We start from the raw sequence: 27,810 nt of genomic DNA, 5'->3' as shown, positions 1-27,810 counted from the left end.
GGGGTTCTCCAGGAGCTGTTTAGGACTTATTTGTAGCCAGGGGCAGAATCAGCAATGGAAAACCACTTCTTGACCTCACATGTCCAAGATACTCTTAGGAGAGCTGCTTCCATCCTGTACTGGGTCCCCTTGCCCTCCCACCGTATCCCAGTGCATCTGTTCAGACAACTGGGAGCAGTGAGCAAACGGTTAAAGTTTTGCTTCTCCACCCAGTGGTGGGTGTTGTCTATGTCAGAAACAATATAAGAACAGTCGGAAGTTGCAGCTGGCAAGTAACATTTGGAGTAGCAGTCCTGGGGCATATAGATCTAGTGTGGACTGTCTTTTCCTGAGACTGTAAACACTTGTGCAGAATGACCGAGACCAAGAAAAAAGGGAAAGGAAAAAGCAAAAAGAACAAAGAAGGGAAAAAGGGGGAAAGAGAACCTGACCCAGGAAAAGGTACTTCCCATTTTTAACAAGTTTTACTTAAAGGAAGAAGAGAGAAGCCAGAAAAGCCAGCAGGAAAGTACTTGTGGGTTGCATGAGGGTGCAAATGATAGGGAGCATTTACCAGGCAAGTGTGCAAATTTCATGCTGTTCTAAGTTTGCTTTCTTCTTGATCTTATCTCTCTTTTTTTTTTTTAATACCCAAATCCCCAAGAATTCAAGGCAACATACTCTTTGATAAAGCAGGAGCACTCTATTGCTGTCACGGTGTTGTGGTGATTGAGGGGGTTTGTGCTAATTCTCTGGGGGTTCTGGTGTGTCATGATTTGCTGTTTGATTGCTTGTTTTCTTGCTTCTTCCCGAGGTAAAATATCAAAAGCCGCTATTCTGGAGGGTCTCAAGGACTGTTCCTTGGGACAGAGCAGCTCTCAGAGATCAGGTTTAAGTGATAGCCTCTCTTTTTGAGGTAACTGCATTGAGTTGTAGTTAAAGACACGTGGACTGTATACCTCCACTCTTTGCTGCTATGCTTATTAGCAGGGAAAGGGCTGCTCATTAGAGGAGATCTGACTGTTCCTTGCTGAATGAGCAAGGCAATTTTTAAGATGTTGTCAGGATGAAATGTTTAGATTGCCTGTAACTGATAAAGTAAATGGAGAGTATGAGCCAGGGCAATGCGAGAGCTGCCTTGGAAGGATGTAGAAGTTTCAGTGGTAATGCAGCACAGTGGTATTTCTCTGTCATGGTATCAGGGAGGGATTACCCCTGGCTGTTTCTTATCTCTGGTTTATGTGGCGATGTATTTGGACAGAGCGGCAACTCTATCAGACTTTGTGTTCTGTCAGTGTTAAGAGAGGCTACAGGCTGGACCAGGTCCTGGAGGAGCCTGTCAGTTTAGCTCTTCACTTGCCTGGATGCAATTCTGCCCTTGGTCCTGCTGCTTTGATGCTAGTGAGTGAGTGCTCTTGGCTGAATAGGTTTGTTTTGGCTTTGCAGCAGCGTCACTGGTGGCAGGATTTGCCCCTAACCCATTCTCATCCCTTTGAGCTCAGAGACCCACAGCCCTGCTGTGCCCAGGAGCTGCCTGGTGCTGATGTCGTGGCAGCCTGACCTCACATGTGGTCTGCTGCTTATGACATCAGAACAGAGCTGTTGCTGTGGGATCTGGGAGGAGACTTTTGGGATAAGCTTCAGGACAGGGAGCTTGAAACCACCAAGCAGAGGCAGCAACTGTTTGAAGATGGCAGGAGTGTGTAGGGATTGGGTCTGACAGTTGAGGGCAGGAGTCTGAGTGCAGACAAGGCAGTGCTGCATCTTCTCTATGGGTGGAGGGTCTGAGAGGCACTGGCTTGGGCACAGCAGGGAAATAAAGCACACTGGGACTAACAAGGGAGCAACCACCTGCCCTCAAGCCATTTGGGCTGTGGCAGGGCTATGGGGGCTGCATGTGGGGAAGAGGATGGGGCATGAGCAAAGGGGTCAGCCACACTGATTTTTCTTGCCACATCAAAGCCCTGCAGTAACTCCCTGCTCTAGAGGGAACATGTAAAGACCCTTTGCCTGTAGCTACTCATGCTGACAACCTAGTCATCTGCTGAGATGCACCTTAGGGGTGTTTTATCACATATAAATCCTCCAACTGGACACTTCAGAGTGCAAACCGCTTGCTCTCTACTAATGGATCCAGAACAGGATTTGGGATGATTGCACTGATCCTATCTGTACTCCAACCAATGGAAAGGAAGGTTCTGGGTTTGACTTGCACAGCATGACCACAATCCTGTTACTGCATTCATTGCTAACTAGATTGCGTGGATCCAGGGCACCCATTTGCCTCATTGCTGCAGAGGTTGCCTGTTGTTTGCTTTGTGGATCCATTGGAGGAAGGCATTTGCTTGTCTGTGGTGCCTTTAAGCCAAATCTCACTTTTTTGGGTCGGGTTGGTTGGGATTGTTGGAAGATTGGTGGAACCTGTGAACACCTTTTCCATCATGGTCACTTTTGCCATGGGATCTCAGGGGCACCACAGCAATGCTTCCCCAAAAGGACTTTTTTCTTCTGAAAGAGTTCTTTCTCCCTCAGATACTTCTCAGCAGATGCTCCAGTCCTGCTACATAGACCCTCAGTCCAGGTAGCATATTATCACATGGACTCTTGTTTACCCAGCTTGTGGCTGGACCTCAGACTGCCTCTCCAGAATGCTTGGGCTGGTGCAAAAACTCAGCCCTGGCACAAATCTGGCACCTTGAGGACACTGCAAGGGGAATTCGAGTTCTCTATTCTTTCCTAGGTGGTTGCATTTCCACATAAATGGGATGTGCTGGCCCCTCTAAATCCAGGACACAGGATACGAACCTACAGAAGTCTATATAAGACTCTAAGGAGGTCCAGACAAGACCAACTTTTGTTTGATGGCCAGAGCAGGGGAGACTCAGATGATGATGACTGGGTGGAAAATCCTTCCTCCCGCACACTGCATCCTTGAGCAGTCTCAGGCTGCTGAGAGCCAAACTCTGTTATCTGTGGCACACTGAGAGCCTTGATCTGCCCTGATGCCCTGTTTGTGTGGGAAGCTGCCCTGTGACACCCCTTCGTCGTGTGGTCTGTAGAGAGCCCAGGGCAGCTCTGGCACAGAAAGCCCCTCACTCAGGCTTCCAGAGGTGATCCCAGCAGAGCTGGAGGAACTGCCCTGTGCAGTAAAGCTGCTCACTGCTACTGCATCTGAACAGCAGAGCCCTTAGAGGAAGAGAGAGCTGAAACAATTTCAGGAAAGTGCATCAATGTGCCATGGGGAATGCTAGATTTCCCCTGAGGCCTCTCACTCAGGGGAGGAGAGGATTCTTCCACCGCGGCTTTTAACACAATTGTTCTGGCTTCTATGAGTGTGTAAAAAGAGGATTGCTGATTTCATGTGAAATGTGAGCTTTGTTCTGAGGGCTAGGGCTCTCTTTAACCTAAACTCACATTTTTATGCCTCTAGTGATGCAGCTGTCCTAAAGTCAGTGCTGCGACTGCAGACGCAGCCAGGGAAACAGCCTGCAAAGGCCTCCAGAGGGAGATGGTGTCCATCTATGAAGAAACACCATCAGAATCCCTCTTTTAGATGTTTGTAACGTGCATGGAAAGAGAGACAGAGAGTGTCCCACCCGACACACGTGGAAGGCACACCCTGCAGGGACTACGTGAGCTGCAGGTTGTAGCAACAGACCGGTAAATAAGTGCTTAATGCTCCTGTGGTGCTGGCAAAGTTCGGGTCTGGAGGAAAACTTCCTGGCTAGAGGAGAAGATGGTAACTTCAACAGACAGTGGGTGGCTTGGGGCAATCAAAGACTTGACATTGAGGCACAACAGAGTGAAAGAAGCTGCCCTTTCACACTCTGCAAGCTTTGGGGTAGACTTTTGAGAAGTGAGACTAATGGATTGGTGCCAATGCTGATGCTCAAGGCAGAACAGTGCAAGCGAAGGGCAGAACAGTGCAAGTGAAGGGCAGAGCTGTGGATTAGGCAAACAGTGCACCAGCCTCACGGGCAGATAGGCAGGAGGAAGCCTGGGTAGCGGGGTAGGTGAGGGGCACACTGGAAAGGGAAGGGGTACAGGGCTGGGAATGGTCAGTGTTTCATCTGAGGTCACTCAAGGAGAAAGGACTGGAGAAATGTGAAGCATTTGGTTGGTTAAATTCCTCAGCAATTCCAGGCATTCTCTCTCATTTCTTACTTGATGAGGAAAACATTGCGTGTGCTTGAGGTTTGTGGTGTTTGTCAGTGCTGGTGAGGCTGGGAACACAATGGGCATCCTGCCTTTTGCTTGAAGTGCCCGTGGCAAGTGCTGCTGCTGAAAAAGTACTCAGAGCAGGTGAAGAGTCTCTGCAGAGAGTCTCTGGTGTTTCAGTAGGAACCTGCTTGACCTTAGTTCCCAGGTGAGCCAGGATCTGGTTCAGAAGGGTACTGCAATTGGAACTCCAAAGGTCTTGAGGAGGAAACTGCTGCTGGGCTGAGGCAGAGGTGAGACTGCAGCAGAAGCAGGTGTGTGTTAGCCAGGTCTGCTGGCCTGTGGAGCTGCAGAGTGCTGCTGCTGTGGCACGGAGTTCAGTGAAGGCTGTGGCAGGCCCTGGCAGATGCTGGGTATGGGCTCTGTGCTGGAAGCTTATGCCATTGGGGATCCTCAACAGGAGCACAACCAAAAGAGCTGCTTCCCTGCTGGCTGAGGTGCCTCTGCGTGAGCCACAGCCACGTTGCAGGGGGAGCACGCTCTTGACTTGCTCTTAGCCTCATGTTTATAGGAAAGACTCCAGCTCTAAGGAGCTTGTGGAAACACTAGCCAGAAAAGTTTGTTTACAGGAAGATATGATATCCTACAGTAGCAGTTTTATTGTCTATAAACACCCAGACACAGGGTACCAGCTGTCAGCTGTGCTCCAGCATCTGTCCACATGCACGTTTTCACTAGCTTGTTTCCACTGGCTGAACTAATGGGCTGCTGTTGCCACGGCCATGTGGTAACCTGCTGAGTGTTGGGAGCAGAGGGAGTCTGACCCACAGGCACCAGGGATTCATGCTGAGGTAAGAGGAAGGAGTTATCTGTCCCAGCTGCAATCTGGTCTCTTTGCTAGAGCTCACTAGCTCTACAGGAGGAGAGTGATAAATTAAGTGAGTGTGCAGCTCTCTCCCTCCACTGTCTGTGGCTTGTGGCCTCAGGTGTTAACGCAAACAGAAGGTATAGGAGAGAGGCCCAGCAGAGTTGAGGAGTAACCCATTTCTCCATTCAGGCAGACTAGGGGACTAGGAACTCCTGGCAGAGGGGCAAGGTGGAGCAAGGTAGAACAATTGTAAGTAATTCCATCGTGGATCCTACAGCTGATGAGTCAGAGCACTGGGTGTCCCATTGTCCATCGCCTTTGGAGGTAAGTAACCTGGGAAAGGCAGTCTCTGACAAGAGAAGGAACATCTGGAGAGGGGCTGAGCACAGCCTGGCTGCAGACCTTTGAGGTCATGTCCTTGACTCATTCTTCTGCCTTTGTTGATGTGATGGGCTCCACCTGCAGAGCTGTGTAGCCATGCTCTTGCAATAAGCAGTGAGCAGAGCTGTGGGTCATGCCTGGCTCTGACTTGGATGGGCTTGTCTTCCTCTGGGAAAAGAGCTCCATAAGGAAAAAAAAGTGTCTCTTGAAGAGAAGCTGAAGAACTCAGCTCAAGAGCAGCTGAGCTTGCAGCTCATGAGTAGGACTGTAAATCTAGGCCATTACCTTTTGGCTGTGAAGTCCCAGCTAAGGCTGTTTGTCTGCTCTGTGCTGGAGACCGTGTGCAGAGCAGAGGCCATCAGGCCATGAGAACCTGGAGCTTTCCTTTGGGAAAGTGCATCTCATGTCCCGGAGGATGAGGCTGGAGGGTGGTGAGAAAGCTGGATGAGAGCCACCCATCACTCCTGGTTCACCCCAGAGTTTACTGGGTGCTGTGTCAAACTGCTGGCCTTGGTTGCTGCCAGCAGATGCTGTCCTGGTGCCTGGTCACCTTCACAGCTCCAGGATGTGCTGGCAGTGGCAGCAGCCTGGGGGCACGAAGGTCTGGTCAGGGCTGAGGCTCACATGGCCTGGGCTCTGACCTGTCTCGGGCAGGACAGTGAGAGTCGCGTGGCTGGGAAATGTGACTCTACCTGAGAGGAGCTCTCATGGGGCCCATGAGGACCTGGCCAGGGCAAAACTGCAGGTTCCAGACGTCCCATGAGAGCATCCAGAGCAGCACAAGGTGTGTGGCCTCCTGGCCAGGAGACAGCCCCAGCCCTGGGCTGGGCTGCAGACACAAAGCTGTGTTTTGAGCCGGTGGGACCTGGGACTCTCTCTCTGACAAGGGAGGTGTTTCTTGCTGCTTCTGAGCTGTTACAAATTGTAACAGCAAATACAAGTAATGATGGTAAAAGTTAAACATTTAGATAATTAGTAACTCCAGTAATTAGGCTTGGCAGACTCAGCCCTTGTAAAGGATCACCTGGAAGGTAGGAGCTCCTCAAGATGAGAGAGAGCTTCTATGCAGAGAAGAGCAATAAGCAATTCAAGGCTGTCTCCACACAGTAGTGGTGATGATCCTACTTCTGAGGAGTCTGATGATCCTGGAGTTCTTCTACAGCTTGGCTCATCCTTACTGTCCTCTCGCATTTTTTGACTACATGTAGAAGTCAGAAGCCTTTTTTTTCTCGAGTTTTCCTGCCTGGTGCAGATGGGGAGGGGAACTGAACTGCACTTGATTTCCACGTCTGAGGCTCAGGATGCAGAAGGAAAACAGACATCAGAAAAAGACAGCTACAAATGTGTGAGGTGGACATGAAAAGTGGTCCTGAGGGAAGCAGCAAAACTTTAATTTACCTTAAAACTACAGTGAAGTCAGGTGCTTTAAAAAAACAAAACACCCCAAAAATGAGGAGCAGATTTCCTACATCACTGACTGATGCCTGGAAGCCCTTCAGAGAAACCTCTTCATGGTGTCAGAATTTGCACATTTGGTTACTTTGAGGGTAAAATTGGGTGAAAATCCATCAGCCAAGTTCTCAGCAGCTGTTTCTGTGACCTATCTCCTCTGGCTTTGTTGGTGTGTGTGATATGTACCAGCTGAGCATCTGACCCCCTCACTTTCAACAGCTTTTTGGTTCGAAGGCTGGGACTTCATTCCAACTCTGAAGCTGTGTATATGTGCATGTGTACATATGTTTGTGCTCTCATGAATTTTTTTTAACCCACTTTGAAGTCCATGGCACTTTGGGAGCACATCAGGAACCAGGAGCCTCCTTGCTCTGGGGGCAAACTGGTCTTGGTCTGCAAGTTTGAGTTTGTGGAGTCTTCTCAGAGCACCTGGTGTTGGCCAGATTACTGATAGTTGTCTCCTTTGTGATCTGAGAAGTCAAATCAGCAAATGAGCTCAGGTCCCAGCAGGGAACTGGCTGATGATGCTCTTGGGAGCAAACTGGCCATGGAGCCAGGCAAAGACTCTGTCTGCTCCCTTGAACTTTGCCATGTCCCCCTTGCCTGCAGTGCAGAGGTGTTCAGCTACCTGTCCCCTGTGCCCATTTTCAAGCTATTGATTGGATCAGGGCTGGCAGAGAGGAATGCTGAGTTTGGGCTGGGCAGAGGGAGGGAGGATCTTTCATTTGCTAGCAGAGTTGCTCTGCAGGACAAGGATAACCAGCCTCAGCTATGCCCACGCTAATGTGCTGCTCTCTGCAGGAGAGAAGCCTCAGCAGCACAAATCACCTGCCTGACTTTCATGGCAGGTTTTGCAAGCAAGACAAATACTGATGGAGGAATAGATTTGTGGGACACTCCAGTGGTTACTGCTTGTGGAACACAGGGTAGACATCAGGCAGGGCTTTCTCAGCCCTACAGAGCCAGGCTGTGCTGCTGCGTCTGCCCCGTGGTGCAGGTGCTGGCGGATACAGCAGCTTCCAGATCTTGTGCTGTGGATCATGGTTGCCTGAAAATGACTGAGATGTTAAAGCAATTCAGATGCAGAAAGTCTTGCTCAGGGGTGGTGGATCTGTGGGCTGAGGTACTGGAGCTGGGCAGGCTGCCTGGCCAAGGCTCGGGCTCTGCCTGGCCCTCGCTGCCCAAGACGCAGTTTGTTCCCCTTCCAAGGACCCTGCGTGTTTCAGCTGCTCATTCAGGCTTCTGCCTGAGGGGCAGGGACAAGGAATGTGATTAACTTCTCTTTGGCATGGAAGCGTTATTTTATTTGTCAATAAATGAGATTAGGTTTCTGTATGTGTGCCGAGAGTCTGCATGAGAGGAGCATTTAATGGATGCTAAAATAAACTCTCTGGCTAGCTGCTGGGTAACAAACACAGCTAAAACTTGCATGGCAGAAGAGGTCCTAACAGTGCAGAGATGCCAGTTACGTGATCCTGAACAAGAGATTTGGCCTAAACAGGAAATTATCCGGAATTTTACATGAAGTGATGACTCAGTACCAGAGGCAGTGTGTGTATAACAGTGTCCATGCTGCTTCTCTGCTCAATACATGTCCCACTCAATCCTGGATTTCCTCTCTTAGTCCTTCTACATGTGAATAGTTGTCCAGAATCTGAACCTTTTCCCCTGAAAAGGTCATCTCAGGAAGGTCGCAGAATCCCAGCATGGTAGAGACTGGAAGGGCCCCTCCAGCCCCTGCTAAAGTAGGTTCCCCTTGCTCAGGGGGCACAGGAATGCATCCAGGCGGGTTTTTGAAACCTCCTGAGGAGCCTCGACACCCTCCCTGGGCAGCCTGGGCCAGGGCTCCCTCACCCTTGGGAAGGTGAGAAGCAGCACAAATTACCCATTTCTGGGTGACCTTCCCACTGCCCACTCTGAGCCTTGTCCTAGTGAGACCAGAAATAAGAAAACCTTTCTGATGTCTGAAGTGGACACATCTATGTGAAGGGGATGTCTGGGTGTCTTGGTTTGGATACCCTTTGAAGAAATGTTGGTAGGTGTACTCCAGGAGTGGATTTCCAGATATCTGGGCAAGTAAAGCTGGTAGTTGGGAGAAGAAAATGGTAAAAATCTCGAGGAATGGTGGTGGGTGATGGTGGAATGAGCAGTTGTTTCCTGTAGGAGAAGGAGGTGAAAGGCAGTGCCTGGCCTGTGCCTCAGCAGTGGCTCGTAGCAATCCTTAACAAGGCTGAGATACTGACTGGCCATCTCCTCATCCACAACTTGAACCAAAGAAGAGCTGTCAAGTGAAAAAGGCTGCCATGGGTAAACAATCCTTGTGTGGCCAGGGTGATGTCTGCCCTGCAGTCAGGAGAGGATTTTTGTGCATGAAGATGCCCTGAGTGACCTTTGCTGTCGTGTGCTTGGGTACCAGCATTGGGGAAGCCCCAGCAAAGGCACACCACAATTTGGGGCTGTGGCCCCAGCACCTACCCCTTACGTACTGGTTACAGTCCGTGCTTCAAGGCAGGCTCATGGATGTTGGTCTGTCCTGCTGATGAGAGCAGAGGTGCTGCAGACCCTTCCCAGGGCCAGTGGCCTCAGCTTCCACATGCCTCCCAGGCTTTAATTTTTTCCAGTAATACTTCTAGTTCTTCTACTGTCAAATTCCCAGGTGTAAGGCTGCCCTGCTGAATCATCTGCAGACAAGCAGCTGCAATGCTGCTGTTGTTGCTTAGGACTTTCCTAAGATGCTTTTCAGAGAATTGCTCTTTTCTGTGGTCAGAAGGAGCTTACCTGCTGCTGCTGAGGGGCAGAAGAAGACAGCAGGAGTGTCAAAGAAAGGCTGTGCAATGGATATCATAGATATGTGTTGATAACAGCTTTCAAAACCTACCTCAGTTCACATAGCATGTGTTTGGTTGGTTGAGTTATTAGTGCTTCTGGAGAGGTTTCCTTGCCTCTTCTATATTTAGAAAATGTGGGCAGGCCATGCAATTTTAAGAACAAGCCTCGTGTTAGCAGGGCCATTGCTCATTTCATGTGTTGTAACGTTTTGTGTTGGTAACGTTTTGAGTCAGTGTTTGAGAGAGATGGTGTGAGTCATAGCGCTGGATTCCTTACCAGGTTAGGTAGGTGTCTTGTTCATTTTGGGGGACTTAGGAAAGGAAGAAGCAATGCTAATCTGAAGCACCGATAGCAGTTTTGGTTTTATTGCCAGACCTGTGATAATCTGGTATTTCCTGTAAAGCCTCAGGTGTTGTACTTGCCTTATTTCTGGGAATCTCCAATTTCCCTCATCCTTCGTCATTGCAGGACAAAGACAGTGTGTCCTTTCTGGGGCCTAAACACCACGGTATCATAGGTATAGCAACAAGCCTCAAACACATCTTCAGATGGATACCTGGGTACACTTAATCCAATATCACTGCTTTTGAGAGGAAGAGGGCCCAATTCATGATTTCCAAGTGAGCTGAGCCGAGTGTGTGGTGTCTGTCTGTCTGTCCTCTTCTCCTTTTCCCTTCTCCTGTTTGTGGCCATTTTGCAGGTTGGAAGAGGTAGTGAGTGTCTCCTGCACATATCTGCTGCTTTCTCCTGCTGACGGGGGGCCACATGTTCCCGAGCTCATCTGCCATGTGCAGGCTCAGCAGCCACCTTGCTGCCACGCTGGGGCCCTGGCCTCTGCATGGCCTGGGTGCTTTGCCCAGCAGCAGCTTTTTTCTGCATCAAGGCCTCAGGGCTTGTCTGCACAGGGAGGCTCTTGCAAAACACGCTTGGCCTAGGGTGTGAATTTAAAGGCAAAGAACTATTCTGAACCAAATTCCTGCCATAAGCCCTTATGTTTTGCAGAAAAGGCTGGTGTTCTTGCCGTGCTGCTGACTGCACTTGGCTGAAGAGCTGCACTGGACCTGCAGGGCTGATGGCTCTTGTGGCAGCCCTGTGCTGGCCTTGGGCTCTGGGTGCAGGCTCTGATCTCTGTGGAGGAGGCTGGTGTCCTGGGGCTCCCTGTATACTCCAAAAAGGCAGACTGCTTCAGAGGAAACCCTTGGTGGTTCTTGGTACCTTCTGGAGAAGCCACTCTGAGCAGACCAACCTACGTAGACAGTCTCAGGTTTGGGCTTGGGTTAGCTGCTCGAGTCCAAACCTGTCAGAGCAGCTTGGGACTCACCTTAGTGAATTACCCTGAGTCAGCAGCCCTCCCGTGCTGCTCTTACAGTCCACGTGAGCTGGCAGGGTTGCTCAGTAGGTAGCCACGGGGCTTGTGTGTGGGGATGGTATTTGACTTTGTAAATCACAAATGTGATCCTCACAGAGGTATGGGACTGGCCAGCCTGGCTGTCACCTGTGGCCCTCACTTGCCACAGCATGAAGCTTCCTGAAGCCTTCTCATCAAATCCACCCATCCAGCACTGCCTTGGCCCCATCATGCTAGGCCTGAGGTGCTGGGGAAATGGTCCTGAGGGGAGCTGGCTGTGGCCCATGGACAGTCTGTGCTGAGGCCTGAGGAGGGGTGGTGGTCCCCAGACCAGTGCCTGGTGTTGAGCAGGGGGTCCCATGCCCTCTGTCCCACCAGTGCAGGGCTGGTGGTGCTTTCCATCTGAGGCATTACTGTGTCTCTTGCAAGGATGGTGTGTGAGGGAGGAAGGGACCCTGGAAACAGCTTGCACCCCAGAGGATAAAACCCCTGAGGTCTCTGAGTGGAGAAGGGACACTGTGAGAGTACAGAAAGTCACCAAATTGAGTATTCTATGTCTCTGCTGAGGCCAAAGGTGGAAATCCAGATGTTCCTAACTGCTCCCAGCTGGTTTCTGCTTGGTACATTAGTACCCCCTGGAAGCTGTCACTGAAGGCAAGAGTGTAGCAGGACTGGCAGGAATGCAGAGACATTTACATGAAGCACAGGCATGCAGTCAGCTGAATTAACTAGGGTAAAAATGCAGGAGGGAGTTATGAGCCTCTTGGCATCAGGGCAGGAAAAAAGGTCTGTCCTTGAGAGAATGCAGAAGACAGAAGTGATGCTTACTGCCAGGGAGTGGAGGGTCCCTGTGTAGCAAGGAGCTGTGGTCTGACCCAACATGGCAGCCTATCTGCAGACTGGTGGTCTCTTTCTGGCTGCTTTCTGTGCCTGTCACGAGTCTCCACACATCACTTCCCCTGTTCTTGGCTGCTGGAATTGCCCTGCTAACAGAGTTGGCTGTGTGAGGACTCATCAGGGCTGAAATGATTTATTCCTCAGCCACTTACTGCAAATGAACTACTGGAAGTCTTTCAAAAGCCATCTTCTCCTGACCTGAGGTCAGCTAAATGTTTTAGCAGCATTAGCTTTACATAACATGTTAGAGGCAGAGGGGGATTCTGTGGGAGTAAGGTTTATGCTGATGGGGATCAGTCCTCGCTCACCAGATATCTCTCTCATTTATCTTACTGCTCTGAGAATCTTTGAGGGAGCCAGGAGTCACAAGCCAGCTGCCCCAAAAAAATGTGATGGCTCACTTGTTTAAGTACCTGATAAAAGGCCAAAATATCTGTATGAAAGCAGGTTATACTTCTACCAGCACTTAGATTGTAGTTAAGTCTCTTGATAGAGCCCTAGCACCCCAAATTAATTCCAGTTGGTAGGGACAGGAGAGCATCACATGGGCTGAAAACTGGGTGGGGAGGACCACAAACAATGGGCTAGGATCAGCAGCAGTGTGTCACACTGTCAGGGGAGCGAAGGAGAGCACAGTGCTGGAGCTCAAGCCGTGCCAGTTGCTGCCCTGCACAGTGAGGAGCACATCCTTCACCTCTGCCCTGTGTCCCTGGGGCTCCTGCCACAGTTAAGGCGTCTGCCAGTGCACCTGGGAAGCCAAAACTGTTTGTCTTTAGCTGCCTGGGAAGGTTTTTCAGAATATCCTTCATGTGGTAAGGCTGACATGTGAGCCTGTCTGAGGTGTTCACTTAGCTTTTTGTTCACGAAGGCGCTCCCAGTTAATTACCTGCTCTTTGGACCAGATATCTATTTACCACCAAGTTACAAAGGGAGGGGTGTGAGTTGAAAAGTGGGATGAAAAGCATAGTAGGGTAGTGTGCTCGCCTGGGATGTCCTGTCTTTGTGATCCACTGGCTTTGAGTTGAGACTCAGGTAACCACTGGCATGGGTGCTTGCTCAGAGGCAGCATCATAAAAATGGATCTGGGATGGATCCTTCCTCTGAATGAGTGCCAGAGGTCCTGTAACTATGCACAGCAGCATCTAGGTGAGCAGGAGGGCTTTTTTCTCTTGGTGTTTTAGTCTTGGCTGTGATGTAGAGAAAGTGGTGCTGCATGAGGGTGAGGAGGAGTTGCCTTTCACAGAGTGTGAGTACAAGCGGAAGTTCAGCTTCTGCATCCTGCAGCCAGGGGGAGAGTATGGCTGGAGAGCAGCACAGCCAGTAAGCAGCACTGGAGTATTCCCCAGCTGTGTGTGACCCTGAAGCTTCTGATGCACCACCCCAGACTGGCAGGAAATAATGTAAGCAGCGCCAATACTCAAGTTACCTGTCTAAGAGGATGATTGATTCAGGCTCACTTGGTGTCATGAAGACGAGGCTGGGAGGTGGTCAGCATCTCCAGAAATTAAAGGAGCACAAGGCTGGGAATGAAGAGGGATGTTCAAGATTTTCAAGATCATTGGTTCTGCAAAGGAAAGGAAAAAACTCAAAGCCCACAGACTCAACAGCCAAGGTGAATTGAGACAGGAGGGACAAAGATGAGTGATTGTTGGTTATTTGTGGTTGGTGGCAGCTGGCCTGGGCAAGCAGAAGAAAACAGAAAGAAGAAGTGGTGTAAGGGAATGGAAGAAGACGGGAGTGGTGGGCCTCATCTTTGAGGATAGGTCTTGCATCTAGGGACCAGATGCGCCTCCCAGGTCTTAGTGGTTGATAATGTGGCTGAGTTCCTTGTCACCTGCTAACTGATATGCCCGTGTTCTGACAGCCTTCCTTCCCTTTTCACAGAGGAGATCTACTGTTCGTGTTGGAGAAGTGGGGAGGTTGGGATTGGATACGCCCTTGAGGTCAGCCAAGTCTTGGGGCACCCTGTGTGTAGTGCAAGGTTGTTTACGTGTCTGGATCCTGGTGAGTTGCAGAGCTGATCCCACCTCGGGGCAGGGATGTGGTCTGCTCAACTTCTGAATGGTTCTTCCAAGCTTATTCCTGTAATCCTGTTATTCCTTATCCCCTGAACCCTGTCTTTGGGGTCTTCCATGTTGGTTCTGTCGATGCTGAAGATGGTGAAGGTCTATTCCCTCTCTTCAGGGCAGCCCCTTAGCACCACCGCCCCTTCTATGTGTTTACCCCTCAAGTGTACAGGGTATTTAGACTGTCTCCTACAAAAATGTTCCCCAGCAGAGGAGATCCTCCTTTTTCCATCAGGTTTTTCATACTGTGTCTCAGACTCCTTAACATCTCGTTGCTGTGTTTCTGAGTGGTTGTGTTCCTCTGCACAGAGCTGTTCCAGGATGGTTTGGGGAGATGGTGAAGGGGGGAGGCAGAGAGAGTGCAGAAGTGAAGGTGCAGCTCTGGGGGAATTTTGCTGAAGCTGGAGACTCTGGGCAGAGAGATGCCTTCTCTCTTGTCTAGCTCAACTGCTTCCTTGCTTTTCACTGTCACTCTTGTGTGGAGATGAGAACCATCCATGCTCGTAACACAAGATGTATGAGACATGCCATGCTCTGTCTTTTCTCAGGTCTTCCTTGGATCCCAAACTCCTTCCGCTTGTTGTCACTGCTGCTTGAAACTGGCACTTGTGGTGGCATCCAGAGGTCCTAACTGCAGCATTGTTCCCCTTGTGCTATTCGCAGCTCAGAGTCATAACAAGAGACAGTCCCTGCCCCAAATATATTAAGTGGGATCTTTGAGGGAGGAAATGGAAGCACAGAGAAGGGATATGACTTGTCCCACTTTACGCAACGTTTCTGGGATAAAACCCAGCACTATTAATAGCTTTTTGCTCAACCACCATGTTTTGTTCAGAGCTCTGCTTTTCACCTTAAGCTGTTTGTGTTGTGCAGGATCTGCTGGCCACTTTGGTGGAAGTTCCCACCTTGTGATGATCTGCAGCTCGGCCTAAAGCAGGTCCTAATAACCCCTGTTCACACCGAACTCGGAATAGTCCTTCTGCTTGGGTTGACACTGTGTTGCCTTTTGTCCTGTCTCCATCCACGTTTTGCTACTGCATTCTTTATTTATGCATTTATTTTGGGTTGCTTGCATTCTACAGTGTCTCCTTGAAAACTGTGTCACACTTTCCTTTGCCACTTTTCCCCAAGTCCTTCGATGGAGCAGCTGGGCAACCAGCAAGGATTTGCTCCTATCAAAACCTCACATTTGCTTTATGTTCCTCCTTCCTCACCGCCCATTCTATAAAGTGATCCTTCTGCCAGAGGCATTTGTGGATGCAGAAACTGTTGATTGTAATTTAAAGAAGAGTCAGAGGAAGCAAATTTTAAAATTGCAACTGTATGTTTGTGGTAATGAGAGCTCTGTCACTGCTGTCAGGGACTAGAATTGATGTAGGCCACAAAATCTCTTTATCCAACCAAAATGAGCCCGAGTTGCTGGGTTTTTTTGATTATTTTTTTCTAGCACCAGTCGCACACTGCTCATGAGCAATTTACAAGCCAAAAATTAGCCAGCATGGCTTTCCAGAGAATAGCTCTGAAGAATATCGCAATAAGCAGCATTCAAATATAAAACGAGGGGAAAATAAGGATAAAAAAATTAATCAGGAAGAGCTGACATCCTTGAGACTCCCTGGCAGCGATAAATCAGCCTGGTTGGGGGACATTTCAGTGTGAGCCACCCATCGCTGCTCTTCAGTGGGGGTCCGGAGCTGCTCAGAACAATGCTGGGAAGCCGCGCTCTGGACAAGGCAGGAGACACGCTGTGTTAGTGTCTCCACTGGGCAGTGCCCAGAGTCCCGGGCACAAATTACAGCTGGCCCTGGCTCCATCTCCACAGGGCCCGGTGGCTGTGGGGCCCGGCCACTGCCGGCACAGGGCACAGACGGCCCCTCTCTGCGATCGTGTCGTCCCGTGCGCAGGGACCCGCTGGCTCTCAGGGCAGAGGTCGGTGTGTGGCAGAGCAGGGACTCCGCCCGACGCTGGGCCTCGGCCTGGCAGCGTCCTGAGCCTGGGGAGAGTTGTTGTAGTGTGGGACCGTAATTCTATCCACCCTTGGTGGGCTTTGAGACAGACGTATCTGGCTGCTTTGAAGAAGCGGTCTCAGGGATGATCTTTATTTTTGTTCCTTTTCGCTGTGTTTGGATGAAAACCAGACCTGCGGTCTTGGTCTGAGGTTCTTTTGGTACCGGCGCTTTAAAGCGTTTCTTGTGCTGGCAGAAGAAACTTTTAATCTTTCTAATATAACATCACAGAGAACAAACAAGTCTTTAAAGTGAGCCCCAGAGTGTCTTGTGGGGAGATCCTGATAAAAACAGGGCTTTCTGTTTTGGAAATACCCTCTGGTGCATTTGTCAGAAGCCTACCCGAGACAATGGTGAATTTCAAAGTTAAGCAGAGACAGGGGACATAAAAACAGAACTAAATGCTGTAATTAAGGCTGCAAGTGGTTGTCTTGTCACGGAATGCTGGCAAATATTGATTCATAGGTTAAAAGTTACATATCCCCCCCCACTCCAATGCTAGACACTGCTCATGGGGTTTGTTTGCCCGGACATGGAGGTGCTTTCACCTTCGAATCCTCCTCTGTGTGCTCTTCCCACCTGGCTGTGTTTGAGGTGAAATGTCAGGAAATGTGGCAAGCTGAGCTGCCACGTCTGCCCTTCACTTGACCTCTGCCTGCCCTCAATTCACATCTCCATAATCAATCCCACATTTTGCTGGTTTGTTTGGTTTTTATCCCTCCTTGCCAATGTTTCAGATGTTTAAAAGCACTTGTTAAAAGGGAGTCTCACCGACAAGCTTGTTGGGGCAGGGAGGGATATGGGTTCTGCACTGGGACCATGTTGACTTGGGCTGGGTTTGGGCAGACCCTCTGCAGTGAGATGCTGTAGATAGTGCTCTGTGTGTATGCTCTTGCTCACCTCAGGCCTCACATCCCAGTCATTTAACACCTCTGAAGTCCTCATTCTGTTTAATATATTGAAAGAGGAGGAAAGAGATGCCCAGAAGTGCTATGCTGTCTAAAGCTAAGATTGTATCCCTGGTCCTTAGTTTTCACACCGAACTTTGATGGGCAATGGGCAGGTTTACTTGGTCACCCTTCGTCACCCTCTCAGTGACACCCAGTTGCATTTCTCTGTTCCCAATGGCCCTTCTTGCTGCTCTGTCTGAAGGGCTCGAGGTGGGTGATGTTGGGGCTGTTCTGTACCCACAGCCGTGCAGCAGCTCCTGCTTGTCAGTTACCTGTGCTGCTTCTTCTGGTCCCCAATGATGTGTCTCTGTCCCCTTGTCCCTGGGAGGGCCCAGGAAGAGCAGCCAGTCTATGCTAAGAGAATTTCACCTCCTCTGTAATTGAGCTCTCCTCTGCCTCTCCCCTATTTTAGAGAAGCACTGTCTGGTAGAGCTGTAAACCACCAAATTGGTGCTTTTCATCCCTTTCTAGAGCTGATGATATTTCACCAATGGCCATTTTACATCAGCAAGTCTTTCCCTGGGAACTGAAACACAGTTTTTTAGCTTTGCCATGACTGTAAGGGTTCTATGTACGGTTCCATGTACAGATTTCATCATAAACATTTAGTAAAACAAGGGTGTTTTCTTTTTTGCTTAGACTGCTTTGTCTCCTGGGGTGAGGGTTGCACTTTCCTTTGGTGACTGAAAGATGAGGGATGCCACCCAGGTCTTTACCAGGGTACTAGGGCAAATAATTTCAGCTTCGTGTTCACTGGCTGGGACAATTAATATATTTTAAAGTTTTGGATGCTGTGGGCAGCTTGTTTTGCTGGCCGGGCCCTGGCTGGCAGGCCAGAGAGCACGGGTGGGCCATTTTTCTAGCTGATTGTGGAGATAGAGATAAGGTTATATTTTATGAATTGCTGCTTCCAAGGTCATCTGGAAATTGAGCAGTTCATAAAACATATCTTTGTTCAAAGATACATTTGATTGTATAAAATATGATCCCAGAATCAATTGGGTACAAACAAGATGTTGCCTTTAGGGTTGAAAACACATTGTTGCAGGCATGAAGAGCAGGAATTGTCGCTGCTGTCTTTGTGTGGCTATTGTTTCTGGTTTTAATAGGAACAGAATGAATGACATTTTTCCACCAGACCACTTATGTTCAACTATACCTCCAGGACAACTTCCTGGCCAAAAATATTCAAAACAAACAAACACAATAGCAATTCTACTCCAATTACATTGTTTGCAAACCAGCTAGTGTTCATAGAGTACTAGGTTTGGCAAACCCAAGCACTTCAGCCTGGCTTTGAGTATCAGAGATTTGTGTGTGAATTACACATAGGTGTTGTGCTGTGTAGGTGGATGTTTGAGTAGCCCTGGGCACCTGCAGCACTTATGACCCATCTGTGACAGAAGCATTACCCAAGCTGTCTCAGCCATTCGAGAGAGCAGCCTGGCTCTTGGGAAGACATCCCTGCCCAGCAGCCAAAGTGCTGAGGGATTTCAGTGGAGCTGAGATGTCAGCCCAGGGCTGTGAATCAAATCATACACCGATTTCAAAACTTTCACTACAGAGAAGAATGACTAAATATTGAGTGTGGAAAAGAGAAAGACAGAGGAGTGGGAATTTATCAGTTGCTCTTTTACATAAGTGGAGATAGTATTTGTAAGAAGAGAAAGAATTTACTGCCTTTGTGTCACCTTTCCCTGTGGTTTGAGCTGACAGAGGGATCCTCTAGAGAGCCAACCCAAGCCTGCTTTTGACTTTCTAGCCAATTTTCTTCAGCGGATGAGAACAGCCATGGAAAGACTCGGTTGGTGTAACTCGAAGTCTTAAATATATACAATGCTGTGGATTGGCAGTGTAGTGATTTCTTCTCCCTGAGATAGAGGGCCACAGGAACCTAGTGAAGGGAAAAGATCTTGTATGATGGGGATGCTGTGGGATATATAGGGCAGAATAATGCAGTTCTGGCTCCAGGAAGGCTTCCAAACTTCATTCCAGACACAGGTCTGCAGCTGCTCAGTCTTTTCAACACCTGCACACTTCCAGTCATCAGGATCCTTTCCACATCACTGTTATCTGTGAGTCAGCTGAGGTGGATATCCCCAGCAGACCCCCTAGAACCCTGAGAAATGGCTCCTACTTTGTCATACCTGATGTCCCCAGTTGTCAGAGTGGGACCTCATTCAGGAGCACAAAGATGTGCCTTTGTGGGAAGGAGGGGCACAGCAGCACAGGACATGCTGGGCACAGAGTACATCTTCCCTGTGCTTGAAGAGCTTTGAGTTATCAGCCCTTGATGAAGCCTGTGTCTTTGCAGCATCTGCACAGGTAAATCCAGGCAGCACAGAGAGCCTCAGCCTGGGCACCACAGCCTCAGGAGAAGGCGGGGATGGGAAGTTGCATCTAGTCTACATGTCTGGTGCCTGGGGTGCCCAGATATGTCTGTAGATTGTCAGAGGGATCTGAAGGATCTCCTTCAGCTCCTGAAGCAGTGTTTGTGGCTCGTTATGTGGCTGTTGGAGTTCCCTGAGCACCTTTCCTGGGATGACTTGCCTCTGCTTCGTGCTGCCGAGGGGTTGTTTATGTAGGGTGCTTTGTGGGTGGGATGTGGTTTTGTTCCTGCTCCGTTGTTGGACGCTGTTTGGGCACTCTGCCCGTTTATGATTAATGATGTTTTGAGTTGAGGCTCTAAGGTGCTTTCAGGCATACTCCAGGTACCAAAAGTAAAAGAGGTGTTGTTATCATCAAGGTACTTCAGTGTAATATCAAATGTAATCAGAAGTGAATTAATTGAAGCCGTGTGTGCATCCAAGTCCTTTTATGGTGGATGCTCAGACAACTCATTCAGTGTAACTTAGAGCTCAATTTCTTAGACATTTGTAACCCTCCCCTCTCCATGAGAAGGTGGGAACATGGCAGTAGATGCCAGGACTGCTGTCAGAGGTCAAATCTCTCTTGCAAGGGCCTCTTAGTGAAGCATGGCTCTTGAAGCAGGTTAGGAAATTGTGTGCCTTTGTTGATCCCAGCCCTGGAATGTTCTAGGGTTAATTCTTATGGCTTACACAACCAGTGTGACTGGGATCTAACGCTTGTTGGTATTTCATCTGACCTTGGAGTGAGAAAAAGCCTGTGGAAAACCTCTATTTATTGTTGGTCTCAGCTCTAGAAGTAGCAAACCTTCCTTTCTGCTGCATGGCATAGTCTCGACATGGCTCTATTAGAAAAAATACCTGGAGCGTGGCTGCCTTTTCTGCCTCACACTGAAGGCTGGTGGCTCTTCACAGAGAGGAGACTCGAGTTCAGATAGAGGAGGGGTTGACAGGATTGCAAGGTGACTTAAACGATTGCCTGAAGGTGCCTGTAGCCTTGATCTGGCAAGTGCAGCCAAAAGCCTCCTCCCTGCTTCCATGAGCAGCAGGCACTGCTGAACCGGCTCTTGGGGAGGCCACGAGCTGCCAGGCCAGGGCTGGGAGCTCAGATGGTGAGGAGCTGGGGCAGCAGCTTCAGCTCAGCCTATGACAGGGTGACTTGGGTGGCCCTGGTTCAGCATTTTGGTTCTGACAAAAGCTGTCCTGACCATGCATGAGAAACCTGTGCGAAGACAGGTGGGAAGCCAGGAGCTGCTGAAGATTCTGTGATCCTGTGAAATTGAACCTGGACCCTGCTTGGGATCCATCTGAGACTGTTTGCCAGGGATGGTATGTTATCTGGATATAGATATGAATCTGGTGGATTTGTTTTCCTAATGTGTTTCAAAAAGTACCAAACAGAAGAGATGAAAATTACCCAAAATGTTCAGAGCATTGAAGGAAGAGGGAGGCACTTTTAAAATCCTCATGTCTGTTTGAACCAAGCTCGTGGCTGGCTGAGCTGCAGCTCTGTGATTTGGACAAAGATAGGAAATGGGTTGATGTTGGAGCTAAAAATGAACCCAAATGTAAAACTTTGACATACTCCAGTATTCACAGTCAGCATGCTGCTTGGGTCTCGAGCTACTTCAGTTTACTGCTGGAGAAGGTTGAAAGGTGATTCATTCATAGTTTACAAGTACCTAAAAAGGAAAGAGGTTTCTGGTTGTCTGACGGGATTCAAATTTACCAGAGAAAGGCAGAGAGATCTCCTGGCTGGAAGCCAGAGTTAGAGAAATTCAGGCTAGGGAGAAGGGCTGCAGTTTAAACAATACGATTACAAACCAGTGGAAGGTCTTTGGCTGGCATTAAGCAGACTCGTCAGCAGTTCGTGGCTCTTAAGTGAGGATTTCTCTGCTTTTTAAAAAGATGAAGGGATTATGAAGAGAGACTTTGCAGCCCAGAGCAGCCTCGCCAGGAGAGCAAGGCTGTGCATGGCTCTGGGTGCTGCACCAGCCCTTCCCTTGCTGCCATCCAAGCAGGAGCCACACTCAGTGCAGCAGCACAGACGTGCTTGTCCCAGGGAGCACAGCTCTTGTTCCTCTGTGCACAGGGCTTTCCCAGGCACAACCCAAACTATTTCTGGATGGGATTCCCCTTTCTCTGGCCTGTCTGATTCAGCTGGGGCATTGCAGTCCACGAAGCGTGGCTTGCAGCTGAATGTGCAGTCCCTTTCCCTCCCGTTATGAGTCAGCCAGAGACATGCAATCTGGGGAAGAAGCATCTTTCTCTCCCTTTTTCTCGGCAGGACTGTCTGCTGTAGGGGTGCAGTGCAGGCAGAGCCCCTCTGTGCTGTGAGTGTCGGCTCCATCTCTGCCACACTTGGCATCTCTCCCTTTGGGCTTGCCTGTTTAAAACTGTCATTTACATTATTACTGGTGGCCATGAGCAGAAGGTGCAAGAGGTGCATAGGTCTGAGTGTGATGTGGGTCATGCCAGTGGGGAGGGAATGGAGATCTTTGAAGGTTTTTGCTTGTCATTGTCCCTCTTCTTTGATGAGCTCCAGGTCTCTGGGCTTTGCTCTACTCTTGCCAGTGTTTTCTGGGGAGAGGGATAAGCCTGACACATCTTTCTCCCAGGCCATGCTGCCTGATTCATAATTCTGCAGACTGCAAGCCTGGAAATAATGTGAAACAGATGCAGCAGTGCCAAGGTCAGGACCTTCCCAGTGTTTAAGGCACATGTATGCTGTTGGCATGGTACAGGGTGACCTCAGCATACAATAGGAGCCAACTGACACATTCAGACAGAATAAATATTTGACAGAGTCTATTTCTCTGTTCCCCAAAATGACCCCTGTAAAAGCAAGGTCCTGTTTACCTTCCTGGCTCTCTGCACAGTGTCCTGAGAAGAGAGAAGCCCTCTTCTCCATTCATTGCCTTCCTCCTCTTCTAGGTGGCCCGTTTCCAGGCAAGGATCAGGGATGTTGGCTTCACAAAAAACAGCACACCTTGTGTCCCTAGAACTCTGGGGAAGGCTGACTGTTTTTGTTCAGCAGATGCCCTGTCTGTGCCAAAGCACAGTGACCTGAGAAGCATAGTAAGACGTCACTGTGGTGCTGAATCAATTGCCTGCAGCACTCCAAGCCACATTTTGTGCTATCCCTGCCCCAAAAGCAAATGTGCAATCCTTGCCACTCGTTTGCCTGCAAGATGGGTTTTTAGGGAGTCTGCAGCAGAGTGGGGTGTGCAGAAACAGCAGCCAGGAAGAGTATTTGGTGGGGTTTATTCAGTTTTCCTCTCTGTGATAAACATGCTTCCTTTGTGCTCCTGGATCTAACGTTTGCTCCTGTGCCTTGGCACTAATGCAGTCGTGCATGGGAGCACATGTCTGGTGATTGCTGTGCTTTTTGTTTTGTGTAAGGTGACTTTCAGTGAAAAGAGTCTTTGAATAAAACTAACCTAGGGTAACTTATCTTGGCGTGAAGAGTGAGTGGAGACGTCCAAAGGTCTACAGAATAGAGGCTGCTCTAACGAAACCCATCCAGTTCCTCCTCCTCTGATTGCTCTTCTGTATTGCCAGATCAGATTGCACCAGGTGATTTGAAGAGGGCTTGTGCATATTAGACAGAGGAAGTACGTTATCTGTAACACATCTTGGACAAGTGAAAGCTGTTGTTACCAATGTTCTTAAGGCAAAACCAGCAACTTGCTTTTTTTGGGTTGTTTTTTTTAAAGGTTAATGCAGAGGATGAAAAAGGCAGCTAGAAGAGTGCAGGGCTGTCAGAAAAACTGCAAGCCTGCTAATCCTTTCTTGTCAGGTTTAGTTATAAAGCCTGGCAGAGACTGATAAGAAATGTCTCCCTCTCTGCCTGCTATTGAAGGTGCGTGGTAAAGCCACCTCTCTGAAACACGTAGCACAGCTCATGTGCAAAGCCAGGCTTCAGAGGGGAAAGACTGCTGGCCAGCCTGACAGTGCCTGTCCCAAGACCATTTTAATCAGCTTTATTCCTTCACTTTTCTAACTGCAGCCTGAGGAATAGCTGTCCCTCCCCTTGCCATCCTTTACACGTGCAGCTTTACACTGCAGACCCTCATCTGTGTTCAGTGCTGAGTGACCATCGGCCTTGGCCACAGCCTGGACACACTGGTGGCACACACTGCTGTCAGGGACAGGGATCTGCTCCCTTGACCTCCCTCTGCCTTTTCTGCAAGGAAATGCAGGACTATGGCTGGTGAGGCCATGGGTTTGCAGCACCACAGGGCATGCAGGTGCTGCTGACCATTGGCAACCAGGTTGCAGCAAATGGTTCCTGGAGAGCCTGAGGTGCCATATGCCTGTCTGTGGGCTGGTAAGAGATCCAGAGAGCAGAGCGGGGCCTTATGCCAGCCAGAGCCCTAGATACTGCCTCTGTGAGGGGCAGTGAGGTGCAGCCTCACCCAGGGCTCCTGCTGCTCCCTGTGTTGATGTTTCTGACACCATGCTCCATCCCTGACAGGGAGTGGAGTGGTCAATAGCTCCTCTCCAGTGCCATGTGGCCCCGTCCTTGGGCTGGGGGCTCGGGGGGCTCACGGCACTTGTGTGCAGCCTCTGACAGAGGCAGGTTTCACATTGTCTGGTTCCTCTTTTTGTAGCTGTCCCTCCCAAACTGAAGAAGCTGAAAAGCCCCAACGTTCACGTAGGTGAAAAGATCTCACTGAAGTGTGAGGCAACTGCTGGAAACCCTCAGCCGTCCTACAAGTGGTTTAAAGATGGCAAAGAGCTGAAGAAGAGCAAGGACATCCGGATCAAGTATGGGAATGGGAAGTAAGTACGTCACAGGGCTGCTCTGCCTCTGCTCCTCACGAGGTCGGGACTGGGGCACCAGCTGGGTGGAAGCGGTGCTGTGCTCTCCAAGTTGCTGCTGCCTGGCCCCGAGGTGCTCCCTGGGAGCTACAGGCCCATGCACAGCCCAGGTACTGTGCCCGAGGGAGTGAGCAGGATTTGCAGTTCCCTCAGAGTTGTGGGGAGAGAGACACAGGGAGGACAGGGGCTGGGCTTGCAGATGGGGCTCTCCTTGGGTAACTGTGTCATGGGACATTCCAGATGGGTATCTGCTGCCCTGGGGAGATAACTGTTTCCCTGCTAGCTGTAGACTGACTGTAGGCAGCTGGAGTTACCTGGGGTGAGTCCTGCTGTGTGATCAGGGGGTTGGATGCAGAAGCTGTCCAAAACCAAGGAGCCATCCCACCAGCCAGCAGCGGGACTGCAGAAATGGGGGAGCAATCACACTGTTCTCTCCTGGGTTTAGGTGAACTCAAAAGCATGTAAGGCAACTGCAAGGATGTGAGAGCACATCATGATATTGTCTGATTAGGACCCATAGTCACCTACCGAAGCCTCATCTCACGACAGACTGTTGCTGTGTCCAGGGAGCTCCGTGGTGCCTGCTCCAAACTCCCCACATAGCCAGCCACTCTCATTAGTGTCATTCTGGGGACTGACTTATCCAGCCAGTGCAAAGACACTGGGAGAAACAGTGACTGAGCTGAAGGGTTTTCACTGAAATTTCAATGAAATTGATCCATTTTGATATTTTTCAGGGCCAAATATTTGTATCTGGTGTGTCTAAAAGTTATTCCATAATGGTGACCATGCTTATGTTCATCTGTCCTGATGCAGCCACCAACAAAGCCAGCTTGCAGCTGCCTGGCCTTTCGGAAAACTTGACACTTAAGAGTTCACCTCTGCTCATTGTGGACTTGGTTGGCTTTTAAGTTTTAAAATTAATGTTCTCTAAAACATCAGTTACAAAGATCAGTTAGTGCTTGATTGATTTGCTGTCAATTGCTTTGATTTCATGAAATCATAGAATTGTTTGGTTGGAAAAGCTTCTCCAGCCCAAGCCCAGCACTAACCCATGGCCCTCAGCACCTCAGCCCCACGGCTTTGGGATTCCTTCAGGGCTGGGCACTCCCCCAGCTCCCTGGGCAGCCTGGCACAGGGGCTGACACTCCTCTCAGGGAAGCAGTTCTGCCTCAGCTCCAATCTCAACCTCCACTGGGGCAACTTGAGGCCATTTTCCTCTTGTCTTGTAACCCCCAACTCACTGCAATCTCCTGTCAGGGAGTTGCAGAGAGTGCTCCTGTCTCCCCTCAGCATCCTCTTCTCCAGACCCCAGTTCAATTGGACCCTCCTCGTTAGACTTGTTTTCATTTAATTCCTGTTGGTTTTGGTTTCAAGGTCACACCCAAAGGGGTTGCCCTCCATTGTAATAACTGTAGGATTCATGGGTGTTGTGGGATGAGGCAGAGAGGTGGTCAGTAGAGGGTTTAGGCTGGGAGCACTAGCGGGTTCAGGATAACTGGCTTGTATCTCATGGATGCCGTCTGCTCAGGAAAGGGGCTCCGGGCTTGCAGGCAGCAGAGGTAGGGCAGAACTTGTTCCTTGTTCTTGACTCTGTTGCCCTTGGTGTTTCTGTGGCCCTTGTAACCCTCATGGTTGCGGTTGCTTACTGATGGATCCTGAAGCTGGGATGCCCCAGAGGAGTGTCTGCACCCGCTATGGGAAGCCTGACAGCCCACCCTTTGTAGACACAGCATCTCTGCGGGCAAGCAGCTCGTGGGACCCTGACCTCACTGGCATTGGGATCTCATAGGGATGCAGGGGACCTGATTCCCTCAGAGCTAGAGAGGAATCAACCCTAGAACCAGCAGAACTCTCTGGGAATGATGCTGGTGATGGCAGGAAGCGCCTGTTGCAGTATTTCCTTGCTGTGAGATCACAGTCCTCCCTGGGATCCTGGCACCCTGTGTCCAGCACGAAGCCAGGACAGGATGGCATCCACCCCACAGTATTGCAGCAGGGAGCACACCAGGGCTGGGGCATAAACAGATGCAAGAAGGTTGATCCTTTTTCCTCAGGATACTGCTGTCAAGTCATAACTTTGCATTTACTGGTTTCCATGGCAACTCATTGGCTCACAGCCTGTCAGTGACATGCCAAAGACCTGTGCGTGCTACAAGGGCTTCCTGCTGGCAAAACAAGCCAGAGGATAAACATTTTAAAGAAAGCTGAGCACCTGCCTCCTCCTTTGTCTGAGGCTTCCTCAGCAGAAGAGGTGTGAGCCTGAAGCATCCCGGGGTTAATCTGCCCCTAGAATCTCTTCCTGTCCCTGCCTCTGCTCCCAGCTACTAGCAAAACATGCTGTGAAACAGAGAGGTGACTGGGCTGGGGCCTGGCCTCAGGCAGTGTTGAGCTGGGGCAGCCCTGAGGTAATAGCTGCTTGGTGACCGTTTGCCCCCATCTGAGCAGGCCATGGTGCAGAAACGTCATTCCCAGCGGGTCTGGACGAGTCTGTGCATGGCCAGCCTGGCATTGCAGCTTTCAGACTCTCCTCTCCACTGGGTTTGCCAGTGCTTGATAACACCTCGAGGGCATAGTGCTCACTGGGTTGGACCTGCCTCCTTCTGGTGTGCTGAGTGTTAAGGATGGCTCTGTGCAGGCAGGCTGGGGATGGAGGGAGTCCCCAGGACTCTGTGTGTCTCTGTTGAGTGGCCAGTGGAGCTGAGTTTAGTAGAGGCATCCCAGGCATGGGATGTGGGTGTACATTGTTGCCTCCAGTGTGTTAGGGGGGGACTCCAGGGAAGGGTAAGCTTCCTAAACTGTAAAGCTCAGAAAGGAAGTCTTACTCTGTGATGGTTAATTCAAGAATCATGAGGCTTATGCATCTGGCTGCACATAGAGATAACCCTGGTCTTCGAATAATCCTTTCAGTAGAGGAGAAAACTGAGGTTTCCAGAGGGCCAGAAAGAGAGCTCTGAGAAGGGACTTGCTTAGAGGAGGTATGGAGGGTAAAAAGCTTCACAGGCTAGCAGGATGTGCTGTCTGTGGTGTTTGCCCTGGCATTGCTGGGCACAGCCCTGTGTTGAACCCTTGGTCTGCAGCTCTGTGGTCCTTAGACAAGGTGCAGAGGACTCGGATGGGAGACAGGGAGAGCACTGTTGCCCTCTGTGGCTTGCTTTCCTCCCACTCCCTGCCTGCCTTTCCTCCCTGCTTGTTTAAGGGGATGTGAGACCTCTAACTGAAGCCTGAGACCTTTAAGTGAAGTGACTGAAGCCCCGTGTTTTGTGACCAAGTTTTCACCTCATCCCACTGCCCTTCCTGGAGAGGGAGAGCTCTTTGGGAGTAAGGGAAGCCTGTGTTGTAAGGAGAGGAGCGGCTGACTGCCTGTCAGCTCCTCAGCCTTCCTGTCAATCACCTTGCCTCTTGTTTTTCAAACTCACCAGCGGAACTTCTGGTGCCATCACGCAGAGGAGTCAGGTTTGTCAATGGATATTTGCTGGAGGGAGGGGAACGATTTTGATTCCTCCTTTCTGAACTGCATGTTCCATCCGTAATTAGTAACAGGCTGGGGCAAGCCTGGCTTGCACGAAGAGGAAACTTCTCTTTAAGGTGGAAGAAATTATTGGCTGGAATTTTGTCTCTGTCTCAATTTAAATAAAACACAGTTGACGGGGAACCCAGAGAAATTACCCAGGAAGGAAGGATTG

At 49.9% G+C, this 27,810-nt stretch overlaps 1 protein-coding gene across 1 annotated transcript in view; it reads left to right on the top strand.

Moving 5' to 3' along the window:
• The window catches only part of NRG2 (neuregulin 2), a 135,257-nt gene that overhangs the window by 58,557 nt on the left and 48,890 nt on the right, over positions 1–27,810 (top strand). The window contains exon 2 of the mRNA XM_062002556.1: positions 23,914–24,085. Within this exon, the coding sequence (XP_061858540.1) occupies positions 23,914–24,085 (172 nt within the window). The remainder of the gene's footprint in view (positions 1–23,913; positions 24,086–27,810) is intronic.

This window comes from Colius striatus, chromosome 9 (assembly GCF_028858725.1).
Source record: "Colius striatus isolate bColStr4 chromosome 9, bColStr4.1.hap1, whole genome shotgun sequence".
Taxonomy (NCBI): domain Eukaryota; kingdom Metazoa; phylum Chordata; class Aves; order Coliiformes; family Coliidae; genus Colius; species Colius striatus.
Note: the sequence above shows the minus strand (reverse complement) of the source record. Positions and strands in the feature narration are given on the sequence as shown.